We start from the raw sequence: 21781 nt of genomic DNA, 5'->3' as shown, positions 1-21781 counted from the left end.
ATTTCCAATATTACTGTACTAAGAAGAGAACTTGAGCCGTATTCGGCTCCCCCTTGTCTACGCCACTCGCTGTAGGAGGAAAACATGCTAAAAATTTGAGGAGTTTTTATGCAACAAGGAAACACCTGTTGCTAGACGCAACAACAGACATTTCTCCTTCACTGACACATTCCCCTACATCATATTTGCACGTGTTTGTATTCGGATAGCGCCAACGACTTCTGTCTTGACCTAGAATACGTTTACGGAAGATTTACCTCCCAAAGCAAGGAACAAGCCTGAATGACGCATGATTTCAGTTTCATTTAAAAGCTATCGTGAATAAAGAGAAACGGACACTCATCTTTGGTGCATCGAAGCTGATCACACGGACAAGTGTAGTACATTGCGACAATCATCGTTCAGTCCAAGAAGTCTTCGCAGAAACAGTGGCGGACTGTGAAGAAGAGAAAGGGTCATCATAGAGGTATTTTGCGTAGAAAGAACATCCAACTTAACCTTCCCAAACCTCATTTTTCTTTATTAAATGACTTATCTTAATTGGATCCCAAGAGCTACAAGTATTCTCAAATACAACGAATATTCGGTGCACTTTGAACTCACAATTGATAATTTTCAATTCCAAAAGGAACTGAGTATATGCGAATTCTATTATCTATAATAGGCCAAGGTGGCTCAGTGGTAGTGTGGTCCCCTCTGGTGCGCGAGGTCCCTGCTTCAATTCCAGCTCGCGCCAATCGCCAATCGGATATTGATGTTGAGTTTAACATCCCTTACAGCAGCGAGACTACATCAGACGGGACCTACTGAATCCGAACCACATGAGCTCTCACCGGGAATTGAACCCGGATATCCCATGCCAAAGGAGCATACGCTAACCATTTAGCCACGAAGGAACTCTAATCGGACTTTTTGGTGGACAAACACCGTGTGCGTGGGTTTTCTCGGGGTTCTCCCGTTTCCTACCACTTTTTTCATTTCACAATTGCCTTCATTTCTAATCATCACCGTCTCCTTTAGCCTAGTCGGCATTACTGTGGCACGTAAAACTTAAAGATGTCATTTCTATTATCAATAACTTTGAAACAAATATGCATTTGAGATTCTTGTTGGTAAAGTAAAGAAAATCAAAGTGGCACAGCTATAACCTTAACGCTAGAGGAGTCGGATGATTAGTAAAAGTGAATGATTATGATATAATTAGCGGAATGAAAATGTGGGAGAAAACGGGAGTATATCAAGAAAATACAAAGGTAAAATATTTCCACAAGAAACTCTTAAGGATTGGAATCGAACCATGACCTCTGGTACCAAAAGTAAGCGCCCAATCACTGAGCTATTATGTTCTCTTAATTAACCGCAGAGAATTAGACACCACACCAAGTGCTCATTCGAAGGCATAGTGAATGATATAAGTGCTTTCCCTTAGCGTATTTCTATGTTCGATTCCCGCTTCGAGTATCTACTTCTGATAAAAAGACTTAACAATTTTTCAGATTTTATACTTCAAGCAATTCGTTCTTTGATTTCTCTTACTTTGATCACATGTTACTTTGATAATTAAATGAAATATTTCAGTTTAAAGTCCCACGGTTATGCCTATAAGGTTAATGGAAACGGGTGATTCAGACAAGTGAATAATGATGGAATAATTGGTGGAATGGAAATGTGGGAGGAAAGGGAATATCCCGAGAAATACCACAGATACGATGTTGTCCACCACAAACGTACTTGGTCGGGAATCGAACCTGGGACCTATTCACCAGAGATTAGCAATCTATCACTCAGCCGTCGTACTCCCCGTGGTACTTTTATATTGAAAAGTGACGGTAAACTGAAATGTTTAAAATCAAATTTGTTTACGTTAAAAGAATTTAAAAAAAAAAAAAACTTACTGAAATGAGACTATGCGTACTAAAGTTATTCGGGAAAGATTAGCAAAAGCAGTGGTTTCTCTTACAGTAACAGTCAACATTGATAGCACAAATATGAAACCTATAACATTCTCAAACTGCTTAATAAGAAAATAATCATTCGAAAATGAAATGAAATCTTTAAGTTTAATGTCCCACGGTTATGCCGGTTAGGCTAAAGGAGACGGTGATAATGAGAAATGAGTGAAATGGTGGAAGGAAGAAAGTGGGAGGAAACAGGAGGACCTCGAGAAAACCCACGAGCACGGTGTTTGTCCACCACAAAGTCCACACGGCGCGAGCTGGGATCGAACCAGGGATCCCAAGCACCGGAGGTGAACGCTCTACCACTGAGCCACCGCGCCCCTCAACAATCATTAGAGTTCGAATTCACTGCTGTTTGGGTACTTCTAGTCATGCGTACAATAATGGTTAGAGTTCAAGTTTCTCAATCGAGATGTCTCAAGTTCAATCCCGAGGGCCACCATATTGGCTGAGTTTTTTTTTTTTCACTCATTTTCTTCAGTTCTACCATGCAAACGCCGGGTTGTAGGGATGCGCACGAGACGAGTCGAGACAGGATTTTCCTGACAAAATTCGAGTCGAGACACGACTCTTCCAATAGAGAAATATGCATTTTTCGAGTCGAGACATCACTTTTACAGCATATTTTCGAGACGAGACAGCCCCAAATCTTGTCTTGTGCGTATCCCTACCGGGTTGATACCTTAAAGTATAGCTTTTGCTCGATTATATTGTTACTTTTCTTTTATTAACTGTACAAATATACTCCTTTATGCACACTAGTTGTAGTGACGACGTAGTCGTTAACGCATCTGTAATACCAACCACACTTCCCAGATTGTATCCTCGGTGAGAGGAAGATTATTAATTGACTTTGTGCCATTATCAGTAGCTTCATTCCAGATCTTACCTAAGAGGAAGGGGCAAGATGCTTCACTGATATAAGAATATAATGTTTTTTTTTTTATTACTGCAATATTATAAAATCGACCAAATAGTATGAACCTGTCAAACTCATAAGTGAGGTCAATTGTTCCCTTGTCCTCCCCCCATCCCTTGCTTTATTAAGAGCATGGTGACTCAGTGGTTTTACCTCTAGCGCGTGGGTTCCCTGGTTCGATTCCCGTCCAACATCACGTCCATGGGTTTTCTCGGTATACTCGCGTTTCTCCCACATTTTCATTCCACCAATATAATTCGCTTGCCTTAATCATCCGTTTTCCTTAGCCTAAAGGGCGTAATTATGGGACGTCAAGCTGAGAGATTCCATTTTTACGCCCCTGCGTTATCCTTGTTCAAATGTGGATCGAGGACTCCGGTTCGATTCCGGCGTGGACTCGTGTGGTTCGGGTTCAACGTTAAACAGCAGGTCCACGTCTCATGTAGCGTCGCTGCTGAAAGGGACGTTAAACTCAAAATCAAATCAAACCAAACCAAACGCGGATCGGAGGCCTAGTCAGCGTCTGTAAAATGGTACGAAACCCATCTAGGCAATAGCGGATGCCACGTGGTGATTATTATGTTATTACCACAGGACAAGAATATTATTCTGTACATATCATCCTCACTAAGCATTAGGACATGAAACCTTATCTCTTCATATACTGCCTGTATTGCAAATTGATCTATCCAAAGTAGCTTTGATTTTTTTTTCTTTTGCGTCCTCATGCAATACTAAGGTTCTCAAGGATGGGAAACACTATGAACTTGGGCTACGAATCACATATAGGACATAAACCCGAAGCAGTTGGCGGGTACACAGACTATCATGTAAGATCAACCCTGACAGTATAGATTGTGTCCAACCAAATTACCTAACCTCTAAGACGACTGGACTTACAAAACCACACAACTGGCCATAGCCTCTTCTTAATGATTAGAGACCGGATGTTTAGGCACTAAAAACCTGGAAAATAGACAGACAAATAGGCACTTAAAATTTAAAAAATAGGCAGTAAAATAGGCACTAAAGTGTAACTCGAAATAGTGAAGATAAATACTCAATACCATTAAAAATAGATTCAAGTCATAGATAATGTTCAAAGGATATAGAAATATACTTGTTTGTTAAAGAATATCTTCTTTTACTGTATATATAAAAACGAGGCATGTTATGCATTCCACATACTGGGTGAACCTGAAAGGTGCGCACATACTTCAGGAGATGATTCGTGACATTCAAGAGGACTTTTGTCTTCTTTTCATGTAACGAATCACTTCCCGAAGTATGTGCACATCTTTGAAATTCACCCTGTATAGCTATGTATTGCAACGTACCACATGCTTGTGTTTACAAACACATAATATACACATGTATTATGTTACATAAATTATATATTTTCCCAATGAAGGCTTATTTTGAAGAAAATGCATAGAATAGGCAATATTAGACACTAAAGCAATTATTTAGGCAGTAAAAGGTCGAAATAGGCAAAATAAAATTGGCTTAAATCGAAACTATAACCCCCCGTATAAACTTTAAAACGTTATTTTTGATCATATCTTGAATACTAAAGAATAGGCATTTTGCCTAACATCCGGTCTCTATTAATGATGATGGGAGGAAGGGGGATATCCTTATCTTTTTGGATAATATATACCAGTCAAAAGTAATGGGTAAACAAGTTTCTTTTTGCGCTAATAATCCAAAACAGTTTTGCACTTACGAAATGAAATGATCCTTTGCTAAGGAAATAAGGAAGATATTATCTTAAAACGTATGTTATTTTTTAATGTGACACTAAGAACGCTTTCTATTTGTTTGAAACTTACAGTATTATTTCTCGATCAGATCATTGTAGCAATGTCAATCCAAATGAGCACCTACAAGTGCCACAAGCTTGAATTTAGTTTGCGTTTGTCTTTCTACAATTAGGGATAGAAAATGTTCCTTTGTAAGGTTCCAATGACCGGGTGTCTCTAATGGGAAATTATTCTGGATAAAGCTCGTGCATTTATGTCACTTTACAACGTAATCAACGACCCCTCGTGCCTATCTACAATAATTAACAGTTATATAAACATTATTTGCGATTCATGCTTGAGACCCAGGAAGTAGTTAACGTGCAGCAGACTTAGTAAAGGTCAAAAATCGTGGGATGAAAACTTATAGCAAACATGTTTTACACTTCCATTTGAATCATAATTTGTTGGGAATGTTTATTTTCTCTCTTCTAAAATTTCACATGTCTTAACCCTTTATCCGTCAAGGTTCAAAACAGATGTTTTATTCAGGTTCAGCAAACGTTTTATACTTTAGTCAACATAAGAATACCAACTTGTGTATAATACACAGTTTCAAAAAGAATGACCTAATTTTTAACGGTAATAATTAGGGAGTATGAGACTTACCAGCAAGGAAATGAGTGTTGTTTGAATTAGCGTGGGCTAGAGTTTCACGAAAATCGCCGTTGGATGTCAGTCAGTGCGTCTTCTCAGTTTGCAGTCAGTCAGAAGTAAAATGGTGACCTCTCAACAGAAGGCGTTTTGTGTGTTGCAGTTTGCAAAGACTGAGTCAGTGATTTCGGTCCAGCGTGCTTTTCGTCGGCGTTTTGGCATTGATCTTCCTGCAACCAAAAACATTCGTCGTTGGTATTGCCAATTTGAAGAGACATGATGTTTTGTGCAATGGTAAGAGTCCAGGTCGGCCTCGCACTTTCGATGAAATTGTGGAAACAATTCGCAAACGTTTGAGCGGAGTCCGCGAAAGTGTACTCGCTGGAGTCCGCGAAAATACCACAGTTAAAACTTGAAGATTTTGTGAGTATTTTGCAATTTTTTCCATTTTTGTAGTATGTTTTCATCAATACATATGAACTTTTAAAATAAGGTCATTCTTTCTGAAACACCCTGTATATAGTAAAATGTTCTAAAAAAATACGCTTAAGGACAACAGATTGCTATTCTTTAGACCAAAATCAAGCAAAAATATTATATATATGGGTACACACTCCGGGGTTTCCTTCAGTCACTATAGGGAATCAAAAGTTTCGCTATGTGGCAACGTCGCGTATTAACTTATAACCATTAGGATTGTTCTAAGAATCTATCAATTACATCGATTGTTACACTATAAGTGGTACTAGTGTCAACGTCTATCGACATTAACTGTCCTCTGTAAAGAATCGGTGTAGCTATTTAATGGATTTGGTAGATCTACTCTGTGGTTGGTACATCTGCGTCGTTGCCACATAGTGCAATTCGTGTTTGTTTTATTTTGACTTCTAGAATAGTGCTCACAATCAGTAATCCGTAGGCGTCATTTTTAGAATACCCGATGTGTCTATATACACACGGCTGCAGTAATAATAAACCAAGTGTATAACCATGATGTTTAAGAGTCCCTATCACTGCGAAATTAAAATACCACTAATTTTACAGTAAGTATGTGATATTTTCAAATAGATAATAGATAATCGAGAAGTGGATCAAGACGATGTTATTTTGCATGACGTACCGTTATCACGAGTCACCTAGTAGCTTTCCATTTGCAGTTATTTAGAAACGCGAAAGTAAATGCCGATTTTCTAATTGTCTGGAAATCGAAAGCAGATAAATGAGTCATGATAACGGTATCTCAAGCAGAATAATATTGTCTAGGGAGGTCTTGTTCCACTTTTCTATTTATCTTTTATCTATTTGAAGATATCACATAATTACTGTAAAATTAGCGGTATTTTAATTTCGCTGTGATGAGGCCTCTTAAAGTTTTAAATTAATTAATAAAATTACTAATATTTTAAATGTGTATATTGCTTTGAAGATAACATTTAAATTCATTATCTAAAAGACTTCCTTTTTTCATTTTCAGATTATGATCGGACTTTACGTATATCTATTGGTGATAATCCTGTTATGCATATACTTAGAATATAGACATCTTCGACAATTACCACCAGGTAAGATGTTTTGTTAACCCTTTATTTGACACTGTTGCTCTCAAGCAACATCACATTTTATTGCGTTATCCGTACGAATAATAACTTCAGTGATCATTTAATTGACATTATTGTTTTCATACGATATTCATATACAAGATTTTAGAGTTGTTTCTTTAGATATATCTCATCTTCATCAACAGGCGACAGTCAAATTTAGTATTATAGAAGCTTTATTTCCTACGTTCCGCGAAAGTTCTTTTTTTTTTTTTTTTTTTTTTTTTAATTTTAGGTTTCTTGCATTGTAGGAAGATATTTCAACGAAAAAGCTACTAATTACTGAAAATATTTTTATGATATTTGACCATAATAGGGCAATGCTGCTCAGTAGGAACACATAAGACCTATTTTATGGCAGTGTTGCTTTGAAATAAACATCCTATATTTTGTAACCAAAGTACAAAATATTCTTTTAAAGTTACGAAATTATGATCAGGAAGACATGGTTCAACCATAAAAACAAACTAAATATTTTAATGTTTATGCTATCAATGCTTGCCAATTAAAGGGTTAGAAAGATCTACAGTAGTTTTTTTTTTAATTGTTAATTTAATCTCAAACATAAATTTACATACACAGCGTAAAATTTTGCTTTACTGAATTTTATCTTGTTGCTACAAGATCACTTCTATTGTCACATTGCATTGTTATTATTCCTGCTATATCTCGGTTTAAACCGGTCTCAGGTTAAACTGGTCTGACAGCTGTTTCTGGCAATTATAGATTATTTAAAGAGTTCGTCTTCTCTAAAGAAATGTATAATCATATTACAGGTATCTAAAATTAGTGATTTTTATAGGTTTGTTAGAAGATATTTTTCGTTTATATGTTCCAGATGCGTTCAGTATTTTAGGGACAATAATAGCTGTAGTTGAGATAGTGATTGATTAATTCTCTGCCTTTTCTAAATATTTTTTTTCCTTATTTATTTCGTTTGTCAGGCCTTCATACAGCATTTACTGATTTTCGTGGTAAATATTGTGCAGTCATGTCCTTTGTCGCATGTCTATAAATATGTTGTTGTAAGAACATAATTTGATAATGGATTCGCCCGGTATTTCTTATAATATTAGTATGTGTATAATCGGCAAAGACATATATGTGGGAAATTTCATGTAAAAAGAGCAGTAAATAAGAACAATAAAACGAAAGTAAAATTTTCTTGTTTATTTAACATTTTGTTTTACTCATTCTAATTTTTGTATTTATAAATCTTTTCCTATGAAATGTACCACAAATATACATTTCCCGATTATACACACAGGCCCGTATCCAGGGAGGTCTAAGGGGCTGCCCCCCCCCTAAATTTTCGCTGGCCCCCTAAAAGTTTTACAGCAGGCTTGCAAAAGAACTATAATATGGTGATGAACTATCATATGGTTGGATCGCCCCCCCCCCCCTAAGTTTTTGGGCTGGCTACGGGCCTGTATACACATAGTATCAGTATTAAAAGTGCCCTGCAAAATCATTATCAAATTATATTCTTACAAAAAGACAGTTTTAGATATGCGACAATCATTTCGGACATGAGTGTACGTATCTTGTGAGCCAGTGGCACTACTACATCTGTGTGTTATTTCTTGATCCATTTAATTGTCGACAGTAATGTCGAGTCTGCTTATACATACTGTTACTTTCATTATTATTATTATTATTATTATTATTATTATTATTATTATTACACATTGTTGAAGAATATAGACCACTCATTGTTTACTAGCTAATTATGACACAGGAATTCGTTTTTACAATTGGAGAAGGAACAGAGAGAAACTGATGTGAGCAAAGGAGAGGAGGGACCGATATAGATGATTGGATGTAACCTTGTGTTGACAGCAGGGTCGGCTCGTTCATATACGTGAACTAGGCAGCCACCTATATTGTAGGCGGCAAATTTTAAAGGCGGAGGGGAGATAATTTCTTTTTGCTTTCCGGAGTTTAAAAAAGAAAGAGAGTGAAAAATTATCTTTTTTTTAAAAAAAAAAATAAATAAAACTTTATTCTAAATGTCACAGCAATAAGGCAAGCTTTCAGGATTTAAAACAATTAAAGGCTTATTGACTAATTATTAGTATCATCAGTGGCGTATTAACGATTCTATTTCGGGGGAGTTTTGCAATGTTTATTCCTGTTAATATGAAAATTATGCAAGATATTTCATTTACTTTAAAATACTAAATACAATTTCGGGAGGCTTAATCCCGGAAGCCCACCTTAAATACGACACTGTGAAAGAAAACGGGGAAGAAAAAAAATTATAGTTAACGAAGTAAAACTGCATGTAGTGTAGAGGAGTCGCTAAAATTAATTTTTAACAAGGGCGATTACGAAATATCATCTACTCATTGAAATCATGATTATTTTCCAATAAAGTAAAATTCAATAAACCTTCTTGTTATTGTTCGTCCCTCAATGCATACTCATCTCATAGTTAATTATCCCGTATCGGACTTCCGAAGAAACTCATCGAAACAACTTATTGACCGTGCCAATAGCGACTACTCTCAGTCATGACTCCGTTTTCTTTCCTTCAGAAATAGAAAAGAAAATGAAGGAAGTAGAAGGGTAAAAGAAGGAGGTAGGAAAAGGGAGGAAAAAGAAAAAAACAAATAGAGTATTTTAATAAGAAATAGATTACTAGATAATTCCGGGAATATAGTAAGAAGTCGGGAAGGTCGTTGAAAAATGAATCATTTTAAGCGTTATTAACGACTAATCAATTTTAGAATGCTTCGAAATAGACACATGTTCCTCCATACCACCCCGACCTAGCTCCAGGCACCACGTTCGTGGGGTTGCCCAGACCTAGACCAGGAAAGGAGAAAATCAAAATTATTCTTTGTAAAGTTATTCCAACCGATGATTGATAACCATCCAGTATCACTAGGATCGACCACACATATGAATTAGCCAAGAAAAAAAATCGAAGTTATAAACTCAATATAAATTTATGTATCGTAGCAATAAGGGTTTCAACTTCTTGGAAGAAAAATGTCGTATTTGGGCTCATCCTGCTATTTTCGTCTCACTCCTAGAGCCGATTTCAACCGTTAGTAGCGGTCCTTCATGACCTAGGTTATTTACCTTAACACATATATTAAAACATGGCACATATATTATAGACGTTAATATGGCAAATGATATTACTAAAATTACTTAAATTAAATCTATCATGCATTCACTCGCTCACTCACTCAGGACAGTGTATATATGTTTAAAGGAAACCAACTAACTATAAAGGTACAAATAGTTTATTACATTCATAGTGAAAAGAAAAAAAAATAATTATAAAAAGAAAAATATTAAAAGCACAAGTTCTCGGTTATATATCAATAGAATACATAGGGTTATACTTTAGTAAGTGTTTATACATTTGATCATATTGACAAATGGAAAGGAAAAAAAAATAATTACATATATTATATCTTAGGCATGCTAAAGCGAAATTATGATTTGCGACATACGCAAAGAAGACACTTATTTTACTTTTAAAAAATGGACGAAGAAAAAGAAAAGAAAAAAACTTTTGGGTGTAATAGAACTTATGAGTCTCTACTTCACATTGAGCAATAAAATATTAATAATTCCGAGCGTTCAAATCAAATCGCGCACTATTCGTAGCGTCCAAAATATTTCGCTCCATTTAACTTAGTTTGTGTTTATATATATATATATATATATATATATATATATATATATATATATATATATATATATATATATATATATATATATATATATATATATAACTATTGGTTTATAAAAACCATTCATCAACTATATTTAGTTTGTGACTATTAGCAGTTTATATCTACACTCGCATACTGCGACGTTTATACCCATCTAGAGATTTTGAAAATCACTTTCCGCCAGAGGATGTTTCTCCTCTTAGTCAGTCCATTTACAAATTTATTAATCAGAGAATTTTGAGTTACTGGGACACGTCATGAGACCTTTCATTTATCCAGGATCACTTTTGTATATATATATATATATATATATATATATATATATATATATATATATATATATACAGTTCGGATTTGAGATGATCTTCCACAGGTGTAAGGAGTATAATGATTTAAATTAAGGAAAAACACTGGTCAAGTCATAGGATACATATGCAGGTGAGAGGGATTAAAGGTACACTTTTCACAATGGTTATAGGTCGGTAGCTCAGAAATAATATTCATTATGATGTAGGTTACATTTAGACCTGCCGTTACGTCTTAGAGCATGCCATTAAATAATGATTACATAAGTTATGATTTACATCTATTCAGAAGAAAGGAAAATTATTTGAGTGCACGGCGGTATTCTTGACAAAAATCTATATTATTATATTCGTCGGAACTTACTTGTAAACTATAGCAACCAATACACGTTTAGGGGGACAGACACGAGCGCTCTTACATATATCCATATAATACATTTAATATCATGCTTTTACTTTAACATCATATTCACATACTAAGCACATGTACATTTCGACGTATTCATTTATCTCTATATATATATTTATATTTATATTTAATAAATGCGCACACATTTGAAATAATAACCCCAACAATAATTTCAGAAAAGGTTGCAAACATTGTACAAGAAAAAAAAGCAAATGACTTCCGACATTACATATGAAAAAAGAATTGATTTTTTTTACCTAATACCGCGCGTCTATAAATTTTAACTTTCATATAGTCAATTCGTGCATGAATCGTAAAAAAAAACTTTGTGAGGCAGGCACGTAACACAGAACATTCCTAAAGATATAAATAAATAAACCAAAATACAATTTCTGGGCCCAGGTTAACTACAAGATAAACGAAAACCAAAACGGAAGGAAAGTGACCAATGGATTAAACAAAAACTTAGAGGGACGACGGTGAAAGAACGTAATTGGAGTGTCGTCAAATATAAAGTTTGGCAATATATTCAGTTTGGCAATAGGTCAAAATGTGATGGAGGACCCAAGCACTATCTACTCTATCCATGAATTGTGTCTTGCAACGTCTCAGCTGGTAATTTCAGATCAGAGTTGTACGTTAAATAAATTGTAAGCGACAAGTTCAAAATCGGAGGGGGGGTGAAAATAAAAAAATCTCGAAGAAGGAAGAAAGAGACAAGAGAGAAAAGCGGCGCCAAGGAAGGAGAAAACATTAAAGTACTACTCACTACACAGGAGAGTGATCGAATTTAAATGTATAACAACTCATAGCCAAAAATATTCACATATGTCGAAAGAGGGTGGTTTACTTAAATGCGTAAACTAGGGGGCCCTGCTGCCAAGGATGCAAGTCTGTGTCCATCAGATCCCAATCCCACAAGAGTTTGCTTGTAAGATTGAAATCCGAGCCCTGTATCCGGCCCAGACCAGCAGGATAAAAGGAGAGGGGGAAGGGACCAGGTAACTGCGTCCCCAAGTTTTGAAATCTCTAAATAAGAAAAAAATATTCGACCCCTCAGAAGAAATAAGAAGGTTCAAGGACAGTAAAGAAACTAGAGGAAAAGTAATAGCTAAGATATCCCTAACTAATGATTTGCCAAACTAAAAAAAAATTAAATAAACCGAATTTTGGATCGGTGATTTCAATTACCAAAACATCACCAATAGCTACCCTGCGCAGACATGCCACAGTCTGGGATGTCGTTAATTTCCCTCATCTAATTAAACTAAGAAAAGAAATGAAAATACTTAAGGGGACTAGGGGTCGACATCCGGGTACGCGAAAATAAATTTCAATAACTAATTGTTTTGATTCCGTAACCCTGTCAGAGCTGTCGCCTCCATGAATATTGTAAGCTAGCCCAAGTAAGTAACGTGAAGGAAGAAAAAAATCTCACGGAGCAGGATATTCTATTTTAAAACCGACCCAAAAAAATAAAAGAAAATATAATTCACTACAGCCCCGTTATGTAACAACTATTGTCTTTCCTTAATTGATTATTAAATATGTCCAGTCAGCGATTATATGATGCTACAAATATTATTAAACGAGATTATTATGAACGAATACGACTGCAATAACAAATTAAGTTATTAAGCACTAACATAGTCCGGCAATATCTCACCCACATGTTCGCAGGATGCTCCGGTGTAGGGGCCAGAACCCGAGGTGTTGCTAGCTATACATAATCCTTAAATATATATTCTTTTACCGAAATGTGACTAATCATAAACTGGGCTTATATATATCTATATATATATCTATGTATATGGGTGTCCTCTCATTCATTTCGTTTCACAATATATTCATACTATCATTTTATTCATTTATTACGACGTCGTATTTCATAAACACCCTATTTTTTTAACTACACCCAGACTATATGCACACTTCGTCATATACTTCTAAATCTATAAATCATTGCCAACGTTTCATGTTCCGGCCACCACACAAAACATCCCTCGAACTCAAGACTCCCTTACCACGCAAACAATACTATGTTATACTTCGTAGCTTCATGAAAAAAAATATGTATGTATGTTCACAGAAAGTAGTTTTCCACGATATTATTCAATTTTATAAAATTCTGACAACAATGAAATTATTCTGCAGCCACAGAGGGGAAAAAATGAACATTTAATATAATTTCAAAGCGAAAAACTAGCATCATATCGCCCGACTTCTGTTAAGAATTTACGTATTGTTTATTTACTTAAATATTTCGATTTCTAGACTAAGTAGAATGTTGTAATTTTCAGAAAATATTAATTTTGGATCACTTAACCTAACTGTATATGCATTTGGGCTGGGAATTATATTTACTAGGTTTTATTTCGAAAAGAAAGGTCAATTCCATGGAAACTAAATCACTAAGAACATCGACATAAGAATGACGGTTAGTACTGAAATTTGACACTAGGAGCTAGCGACGATATGATCAACCCTTGAACCACTGAATGTGACCTTGTACACGGAATTTTGATACTATGACACTCTCATTTTCTGATATTACTATAGATCGATATGTTGCGTTTAGCTATTGATCGAATACGAATGATACACTGTCCATACTTCATTATTTCACACACTCTTTCATCACTTAACTACAATTGCTACTACTGATACTACATTACAAACACATACATGCCACATCCATAACTACAAACTACATTAATACATGTTATAATACATATTAATCATTAGTATTTACTCACATAAACAACATTCAGATTTTACCATTTTCTTTAAAATCGGCTCTATCGGTTTACGAAAGGAAATGGAAAGAAAGGAACAGGGCCAATTGGCCCTTGTATTCACTAAATCACATTCTTAATTCAACCTGTTTAGTTAATACCCAAACTATTTATTGAAAATATATATATATAGGCCCCTTTCCTGAAGGGAAAAGAACCTTATGATAACTATACGTTCAACCCATCCCTGCTGGAAGCTGTACCCCCAAGTTGGGAGTAAACAGGAGCCCTCTTGAAACTTTACACGTGCATTATGATCACTATCCTAACTACAACGAAATTAAATACCGCCATGTTACTACTAGATAAGTACAAAAGAAATCACATTCACTACACACACGAACACAAACGGTAGTGGGGCAGGCCTTACGTAACTCTAAAAGGAATAATTATCAGGATAAAAGTATTTTAACGGAGAAAACACTACTCTTCCGAAACTGTTTATGGATCTTTAAGAACAACTAACAAACTGATGCACTTCACTTGGTAGAACCTGTCCATCACTAATTATATCTGCAAAAACATGGCGTCACTGAATTACAATTCCTATTTCAGTTCTTCAGTCCGGTTTTTTACTATGAAATTTAGTGAGTTATGACTCCGAAGCTTCCTGGATGGTATTTATTCAATTATCAAACTAAATTTACCTTGATAATGCAGCTTTTCTAGCTAATTTCTATCTTTTTCTGAGCTGGGAAGATCTGGGTCTGCTGTCTTCAGCAAAATTCTAGGCAGGGAATGGGAATAATCGCGCTCTAACATCATAGCGTGGGTGAATCCTCCAATCAAAACAAAGCATTTTTGGCGGTGGGGCTTTGAAACGAATAAATTTTGGTAAAATCTGGATTGAACTAAATATCAGAAGGACATACATATCTACAAGAGAGGTGAAGGGTGGTCCAGAAAATTCTGCCGAATTTTAGATTGGTTATTTATTCGAAAATGTCCGTCCAATGGTGGACCTATATTTTCAGATAGCACTGACACCGTAAGAATTGTAATAATCCATTTACATATCTATATACAAGACTTATAACTAATTTAATATATAAATAAAGATATCGATTCCCAAAACTATAATTCCTAATGAAGTTTTACAGTTTTCCATGTTAATTTGAAATAGAATAACAAACAAAATTACGAATTATATGAACAGCCAGAAATTTTTTGTTAAACGTCAAGTACAGTCGGTGCAAAAAATTTCGGGCACCCTCCTATTAAAAACATCATCACATTAGACTGTAATGGTATATTACAACTGAATATCGTACTGAGAGACATTGGACATCAGTTTTAGTTTTCACTTGAATAAGTATTAGCATTGGGTACATGAGATTAAAATATGAGAGGGGCCTAGAGGATGCGGAAATATCACAGACGTTTTTATGTTTGAGAGCATTTTTTAATTTTATAAGCCACTGACGGTCTATTTGTTTCTTTATTAGCCCGATAGAAGAAACTATAAAGTAAACTCTGGTTAACAATAGAAAGATTTATGCATAAGAAGTTTCAATTTCGTCCGGTAGATGTTAACCACTGGAGTATTTTTTTCACCATCTAACGGTGAGATGTGTAATTTCTACTACCTTTGTTTCAATAGTAATAAATAGGACATGGATAACTATCGTTAAATTCACCGTTACGCGTGAAGATATTAACGGCTTAACTCCATTAACGAACTCAGGCAAAATAATCGCTCAGGATAGCTATCGTTAAATTCACCGTTATCCTTGAAGATGTTAACGGATTGACTCCATTAACGGACTCGGCCAAAATAATCGCTCAGGATAGCTATCGTTAAATTCACTGTTACCCCAGTAGATGTTAACGGATTGACTTCATTAACGAACTCGGCAAAAATAATCGCTCAGGATAGCTATTGTTAAATTCACTGTTACCCCTGAAGATGTTAACGGATTGACTCCATTAACGAATTCGGCCAAGATAATCACTCAGGATAGCTATCGTTAAATTCACCGTTACCCTTGAAGATGTTAGCGGCTTTACTCCATTAACGAATTCGGCCAAGATAATCGCTCAGGATAGCTATCGTTAAATTCACTGTTATCCCTGAAGATGTTAACGGATTGACTTCATTAACGAACTCGGCCAAAACAATCGCTCAGGATAGCTATCGTTAAATTCACCGTTACCCGTGAAGATGTTAGCGGCTTTACTCCATTAACGAATTCGGCCAAGATAATCGCTCAGGATAGCTATCGTTAAATTCACTGTTATCCCTGAAGATGTTAACGGACTGACTTCATTAACGAACTCGGCCAAAACAATCGCTCAGGATAGCTATTGTTAAATTCACTGTTACCCCTGAAGATATTAACGGCTTAACTCCATTAACGAATTCGGCCAAGATAATCGCTCAGGATAGCTATTGTTATATTCACTGTTATCCCTGAAGATGTTAACGGATTTACTCCATTAACGAATTCGGCCAAGATAATCACTCAGGATAGCTATCGTTAAATTCACCGTTACCCGTGAAGATGTTAGCGGCTTTACTCCATTAACGAATTCGGCCAAGATAATCGCTCAGGATAGCTATTGTTAAATTCACTGTTATCCCTCAAGATATTAACGGCTTAACTCCATTAACGAATTCGGCCAAGATAATCGCTCAGGATAGCTATTGTTAAATTCACTGTTATCCCTGAAGATGTTAACGGATTGACTCCATTAACGAATTCGGCCAAGATAATCACTCAGGATAGCTATCGTTAAATTCACCGTTACCCTTGAAGATGTTAGCGGCTTTACTCCATTAACGAATTCGGCCAAGATAATCGCTCAGGATAGCTATCGTTAAATTCACTGTTATCCCTGAAGATGTTAACGGATTGACTTCATTAACGAACTCGGCCAAAACAATCGCTCAGGATAGCTATCGTTAAATTCACCGTTACCCGTGAAGATGTTAGCGGCTTTACTCCATTAACGAATTCGGCCAAGATAATCGCTCAGGATAGCTATCGTTAAATTCACTGTTATCCCTGAAGATGTTAACGGACTGACTTCATTAACGAACTCGGCCAAAACAATCGCTCAGGATAGCTATTGTTAAATTCACTGTTACCCCTGAAGATATTAACGGCTTAACTCCATTAACGAATTCGGCCAAGATAATCGCTCAGGATAGCTATTGTTAAATTCACTGTTATCCCTGAAGATGTTAACGGATTGACTCCATTAACGAATTCGGCCAAGAAAATCACTCAGGATAGCTATCGTTAAATTCACCGTTACCCGTGAAGATGTTAGCGGCTTTACTCCATTAACGAATTCGGCCAAGATAATCGCTCAGGATAGCTATCGTTAAATTCACTGTTATCCCTGAAGATGTTAACGGATTGACTTCATTAACGAACTCGGCCAAAACAATCGCTCAGGATAGCTATTGTTAAATTCACTGTTACCCCTGAAGATATTAACGGCTTAACTCCATTAACGAATTCGGCCAAGATAATCGCTCAGGATAGCTATTGTTATATTCAGTGTTATCCCTGAAGATGTTAACGGATTTACTCCATTAACGAATTCGGCCAAGATAATCACTCAGGATAGCTATCGTTAAATTCACCGTTACCCGTGAAGATGTTAGCGGCTTTACTCCATTAACGAATTCGGCCAAGATAATCGCTCAGGATAGCTATCGTTAAATTCACTGTTATCCCTGAAGATGTTAACGGACTGACTTCATTAACGAATTCGGCCAAAACAATCGCTCAGGATAGCTATTGTTAAATTCACTGTTACCCCTGAAGATATTAACGGCTTAACTCCATTAACGAATTCGGCCAAGATAATCGCTCAGGATAGCTATCGTCAAATTCACTGTTATCCCTGAAGATGTTAACGGATTGACTCCATTAACGAATTCGGCCAAGAAAATCGCTCAGGATAGCTATTGTTAAATTCACTGTTACCCCTGAAGATATTAACGGCTTAACTCCATTAACGAATTCGGCCAAGATAATCTCTCAGGATAGCTATTGTTAAATTCACCGTTACCTTGAAGGTATTAATGGATTGACTGTGTTAACAGGTTGCACAACGAACTCGGTCCAAAATCATGTCTCTAGCAAACTATTGCAAGAAAATTCGAAAATTCTCTTTGGTTCAAGGATTATCGTGTGGTGTAACGAACGGACGTAGGTAAGCATTACCCATTGAGATATTAACGAATTGATTTTATTATCGAACTTGACCGAGAAAATTTTTCTAGCTACATATTGCATGTTAGAAATTTTATTTTTAATTTTTACTATAATGTCATTTTTAATAGACTAATATTATCATATTTTGTCGCCAATTTCGTATATTTATAATATTTATTTAATACTAGCAAAATTCCAATTTTTCACGAGGAGAATACAGTTCATTTTGGACATAAAGGGCTGAGTCTGGATTTAATCGGCATCGGAAACGTCACTGTTCATCTCAGCGATCCCGAAAACTTTGGATTCGACACTAATATCGGTCATTTTCGATAATTTTTAAATATCTTCCCCTCCCCTAAGTTTCATCGTCAAAGTGATATGGTAAAAAACATTCCAGGCCCGAACACTGATAAATATTTTAGAAATTATTTATTTAGAAACTTCGATAATTATTGAAAAGAAGCGAAGAATATACATAGTCTTGTAATATATGTTTAATTTCCAATTTGTTTTAATGTAACATTGTCGTGGAAATGGGCCTGTAAAACCCTCATTTGCTGAACGTCTGGGGTTGAGACTAAGTAGTTGGTGGTGCTTTAAAATGGAAGAAGTCGTGAGGAATTTCTGTTCTTGTATATATTGTAACATCTTGCTGCTGTTAGCAGAAGTAAGGTTCGTTATACACTTGAAGTGTAATTAGTTATGTCCAAAAGCAAGGATTGGACTGAAATTGTGAAAGAAAATCCAGTATAAAAGACACTGGGGAAAATACCTACACTTGGAACAAACTTAGAACTAACACTTAGAATTAAACAATTGAAAAAAAAATAACTGCAAAAGTACTTCTAATGTTTTGTGAACAGTGAGGCTTGGAGTTCATCAGTGACATGATTTGTTTCATATACTTACTGAAAGTGTTTTTTACAGACATGTTTTTAGGGGAGCAGTGCACCCCGGAGCTCTGACAGTGCCCCCCAGAATACGAAGTCTGTCTCCCCGGAACATAGTTTCTGAAAGAAACACTGCTTATTGATCAGTAAATCTTGGACAGTACCGTAAGCTGGAACATTATTTTGGTTAAAAGATTCTTCAAAATACCTTAAAGGTGGATACAATGTTCTGGTTGTTTTAATAGTGCAGTTCAAATTAGTTTTACTAGGCAGAAGTTGAATTGTGAAAACATGGAAAAGAGAAGGAACATTATTTATTCATGGTTTGTTTTATTTTAGTCTCTCCTTCCATAGAGTAAAATGGCTGTATTTCCGAGGATTGCACAATATATTTACTAGCCTACATATATAAATTATTATTTTGGGCAGATTGAAAGAATGTTAATAAATAAGACATTTATTCCGAAGTTGGGCGTCCGATACTTTTCGAGCAAAATCTTCATAAAAGCTATTAAAATTCATAATTTTTCAATTCCTACGTTCTTAACTGACTTTAGGGTTCCTTTTGTTACATCGTGAGGTAGGGGAGAGGTTAGGTCTGGTTTGCATATACAACAAAGGTGCCCTTTGACGTCAGAACAAAGTTTACTATTTAATTCACACAGTATTGCCGAGCGAGCGTTAGCGAGTTCAGTCTTTTCATTAAACTCTAATTAATATAGTTTTCTTCACTTACCTTAGTATTTCGATTCGTACTGAAAACTATAACTTTCTGCACGTTTCTTCGCTGTCACCTCCTTTCCACACTTCGCACAATTTGTTCTTAGGTTCATTAATTCATGCTCTTCACATAGGTTTAAAATATTTTGCTCGTTATGAACGTATTGCTGCACGAAATTTAACACAGTCAGTTCACATCCTGTGCATCGTTTCCGTATATTTTCCGCCATGTTGATAAATAAATTCTCGTTAGTTTCCCACAATGCAACTATTTTGTTACCTTGCGCGAAATAGTTCTCTCGGCTTGCCAAATAGTCCCATGTTTGTAACCATTTATATATAACAAATAAAGATATTTTTCGAGATCCTTATATATTATCAAGCACACAAACGATCAAATTATCCATATCTTCCCTGTAAATTTCAAATTTTTTGCTGGAAACGGACGCCCAACTTTGGAACTTAACCTATAAGTAAAAATGTTTTTTTTTCTTCAATTCAATTCAAATTTATAGTATTGGCAAAGTTTTTCAAACCAGCTTTGTTCCGTAAAGTAATACGTATTATTGCACATATAGTCACAGCAGATAAATATCAATGGAACAAGTACAGTTTAATGGATACTTTTTACTTTGTTTAAAGAATTGTCCTCTGCTGACGTTCATAAAACTAATTCTCACAAATATTTAGATTTGATCAGTGTTGCCACAGTCCTAGCTCTGGAGTGGGCTGAAAAATAGTACCAAATTGAAACAAAAAGGAATGAATTCATTTTTTGTCAAAAAGCAAAATATTTTTGCCCACGTATGATCATCCCTGATCTAACTTCAGGCCTATACATAAAGTTTGTTACAACGCGTCGATATAGATCTCTAAAACGCAGAAATGTTCGGGTATTTTTATATTCGTCAATATGGCGTCACTAGTAAACAACTTAACCCGGTAAGCTGGCAACTAAGTCAATGTATTTTTCCGTGCTACACAATGCCGTTAGGGGAAAGGTTCCGGGCGCCGAAGTAAGGGGGCGCAAAAATCTGAAGGAAAAAGAAATATATGTATAAAATTGAGGGAAAAAAGTAAGAAAAAGTTTTGAAAATCAAGGAAAACAAGGGTTTACTTTTAAAAATTTTATTACGCTTCGCGCCAAACATAGTGGCGCTTTGCGGCTGGTCAATCGACCTCAGTCACATGTACGGCGGCGCCGTCGTATATTCTCGCCCAGGCGCTGATTTTACACGGTACGGCACTGCTGCTATTATTGTTTTGATGTAGAATCTTTCCAACGACACATAAATTATAGACTTACTTCAGCACCCGCTGTTCTTCTTCAGAATATGCAACACTTGATTCAACGTGTGTGTACTTAAAAAAAAAAAAATCACGCGAAAATTTCCACCACACTGCTTCTTTCTCGTCTCCTTCCTGCGCGATGCGGATACGCCCATCTAGCGTCATTTGTTTCCCGGTAAAGTTCGAATTGCGAATTTTCCACATGAATTTTGTAGCGTTATGCGGTGCAACGTCACAGAATGAATGTTCACCAGCATTTCTTAAGAGTCCAACAAAGTATGAGTAACGTGAACTTTTGAAAATGTGACAATATTTGTTAAATAGTGCTGAATTGGGTAAAATTGTACCAAGTTATTCACAAAGGGGCTGAAAATGCCAGCATGGTACCAACGGGTCAATGAATGACAAAAAAGGCTGAATCTGGTACATTTGTACCAAGTGTGGCAACACTGGATTTTATTACCTGAGTATTTTGATTATGGTACAGATGCATCTTTAGTGACCCAGAAAAGCTGATGAAATTGGAATAATTGTTATAAATAATGAGTTCGTTATTATTATAAGTAGTGAAATGTGAATTATGGAATTTGAATAGCACAAGAAATTTATATTTATGTATGATGCAATAATGTTATAT

The 21781-nt window shown here is 35.7% G+C and overlaps 1 protein-coding gene across 1 annotated transcript in view; it reads left to right on the top strand.

The window, feature by feature from the left end:
• Positions 1 to 21781, top strand: part of LOC145661439 (methyl farnesoate epoxidase-like) — an 85702-nt gene that overhangs the window by 23662 nt on the left and 40259 nt on the right. Inside the window, exon 2 of the mRNA XM_081726746.1 lies at positions 6748 to 6835. Within this exon, the coding sequence (XP_081582872.1) occupies positions 6748 to 6835 (88 nt within the window). The remainder of the gene's footprint in view (positions 1 to 6747; positions 6836 to 21781) is intronic.

The sequence above is a fragment of the Thermobia domestica genome, chromosome 10, assembly GCF_964235325.1.
Source record: "Thermobia domestica chromosome 10, izTheDome1.hap1.1, whole genome shotgun sequence".
In the NCBI taxonomy this organism is placed as follows: Eukaryota; Metazoa; Arthropoda; class Insecta; order Zygentoma; family Lepismatidae; genus Thermobia; species Thermobia domestica.
Note: the sequence above shows the minus strand (reverse complement) of the source record. Positions and strands in the feature narration are given on the sequence as shown.